Source organism: Ornithodoros turicata, chromosome 4 (genome assembly GCF_037126465.1).
Source record: "Ornithodoros turicata isolate Travis chromosome 4, ASM3712646v1, whole genome shotgun sequence".
Taxonomy (NCBI): Eukaryota; Metazoa; Arthropoda; class Arachnida; order Ixodida; family Argasidae; genus Ornithodoros; species Ornithodoros turicata.
Genome location: NC_088204.1, coordinates 57,415,168 through 57,417,625, shown reverse-complemented (window position 1 = coordinate 57,417,625; position 2,458 = coordinate 57,415,168). Strand labels below are relative to the sequence as shown.

General features: G+C 49.1%; 1 protein-coding gene across 1 annotated transcript; it reads left to right on the top strand.

Moving 5' to 3' along the window:
• Positions 1-1,026: 1,026 nt before the first annotated feature.
• Positions 1,027-1,560, top strand: LOC135392469 (CGG triplet repeat-binding protein 1-like). The gene has a single exon (XM_064623178.1). It carries the CDS (start codon positions 1,027-1,029, stop codon positions 1,558-1,560), a length of 534 nt encoding a protein of 177 aa, XP_064479248.1.
• Positions 1,561-2,458: the final 898 nt, after the last annotated feature.

The window sequence follows — 2,458 nt, the reverse complement described above, 5'->3', positions numbered from 1 at the left end:
TAGTGGCGCAGGACCTTTTATATTTCTTGCTTTTCGTTTTTAAATCGCGGCACCCATTTTTCGCCATCGAAAATACGTTGAAGAAACGAAGATGAGAAACGAAAAATGATCACCTGGAGGGGGAGGTTGAAAAAATTTCGGAAAACAAGTTGGTTTCTACTGAAAACGTCTGCTCACTTCTAAAAGAGAGAGAAATAAAATAAGATACACTGTAGCTACATGCAGAAGAACAAGTTCCTAGTGTGCTCCTGCGTCTATCCCATTTGTCCCTAGGATCATCTCTGGAGTCTCATTCTAACACTTTTCTAACAAATTGAGGGTTCTGCGGGGATATTCCCAGGATGTCCTTCAGTGACATCCTCAGGATGAGTGAGGGTGTTCAGTGTTCTTGGGGTAGTGCCTTGCCCAACTGAACGACGACGGAAATCCGATTCACCCACACACTTAGAACGCTTATTTCCGACTCTTTCAGTGGTACCAACAGCATTCTTTTTCCAATGTATGTGTGCTGTCTACACACGTGACCTTTAGTCGCGCCAGCGAGGCAGTACGATCGTGTTACGAGTGAGACATGTTATATCCCAAGCAGGCTCTACGAACACTTCTGTGATGCAATGATTTGTAGTACAGCTTGGGACAAAAGTTCACGGAACACCGCAATTCTTCATTGGAGCGACGCCCTAGCAACAACCAGGAGCAGACACACATACTGATGGATAGAATAGCCGATCATCCGTATCTTATTCAATCTCTACGCGATATCTAGCAGGCAAACGCTCCGATGAATAAACGCCCGAGTCCCGTGTTCCGTAAACTTTTGTCCCAAGCTGTACCAGTCGTACTTCGGGCGATACCGGGAAACGGCGCTGCCCGCGGACGCGAGAGTCACATGGCGAGTTTCTCCTCTCCTTGCGTGTAGGAAAGGAGAAAGACAAAGGGTAGGGTGCACGCGCACGTGCATTCAAAGAACGCTGTGAACGCCAACGGTTTCTGATTGTGCACGGTGACTCTAGGCATTGCGATGTCATGTCGTACCTCAGCAATAAAACTGCGTGGGATTGCGCTTGGGAATACAGAAACGCCGGATTCTATAAGGACGGAGGCATCGTGTTCTGCACAGTGTGTACCAGGTCCGTCAACCATCAACGCGAATCTACCATCGACGACCACATAATGAGCAACAGACACCGCATAAATGCCGAGAAGGTGAAGAGAAGGCAGGAAGAGACGCATCAAGGCGGGAGTATACCGTTGTACGGTTGTTCTTGCCTACGGACGGGTAATGCAAGATTGCGCACTCTGGGCTCTGTGGTCACAGCTAGGAAGGCGAGAATAGACATTGTGATGGAATTTCTGAAAGCGCTCATCGCCGATAACATTCCGTTGGAGAATGTCGGGGACCCGAAAATAAGGAATCTCTTGGAGCCGCGACTTACCAACCCCGGGTCGATACCAAGGCCCAAAGCACTTCGCCATCGAATGCCAAAACTGTTCGAGAAACACGATGCTCGGCTCAAGAGTGTAGTACGTGGGTCGACAGTGTCGATGGTAGTCAAATAGATCACAGACGACAAGTCGAAATCTGTTGCCAAAGTCCTTTTTGGGAAGCCTCCAGAGAGCGTCAACGAGGGACTGAGGCCAATACTAGTCGAAGTATGTTGAGGAAGTGAACGCGGGAGCTGTCGGCCGTATCGTCGCTAAGGCGTTCACCACCTACGACGTTGAGTACGAGAACGTCACAGCGTTTGGGAGTGACAACGAGGCCTATATGACAAGGGCATTTAAGGACCATATCGGACCGCTTTGTAAGAACCCTGTCCCGACTGTCAAGCCGTAAGAGATCTTTGTTTATAAGCGTATAGAACAGTGCGGCGTGCAAGACGCAAAAACACCTCCAGCACCCGTTAAGACTCGGTGGAACTCTTGGATCAACGGAGTACTTGTGCATTAAAGTTACTTTGAACAATACCATTCCCTCCTCAAAAAAGTGCAACGGAGTGGGCTCTCTCCTGAAACTCCTAGATCAGAACTTTGTAGAGGTCAAGTACACAATGCGCTGCATTGCAGTTTTCGGCAATAACGTTGCCGCCCTACGGGAAGCTGCGGAGGCCCAGCGTGTGGCATGCCACGAAGCCTACGATGCACTGTTCACTCTTTGGGGACATCTCAAAGCTGCAGCCCAAGATGATTCTGAAAGTCTGCTCTTGCGCGAGCAAATACCAAAACGCGAAGCGTCAGAAATTTCCAGAAAGTTGAAAAACGGCATCAACAGAACCGCAGAAAAGGCAGAAGTATACCTGGGCATTTCAAGGACCTGGAAACTTTTCAAGAGCATAAGATCCCTAGACCCGTTGCAGATCAAGAGGCTCACCCAGAGCAGGGAGGAATACAGCAACATCCCAGGGCTTGCAGGTCCCTCATAATCTCTGTCTGCGGAGTGGCAGTTGTACTTAAAGAC

What these genes read in the sequence shown, in the direction of transcription:
- LOC135392469 (XM_064623178.1), top strand. Translation starts at nt 1,027, where the DNA reads ATGTCGTACCTCAGCAATAAAACTGCGTGGGATTGCGCTTGGGAATAC.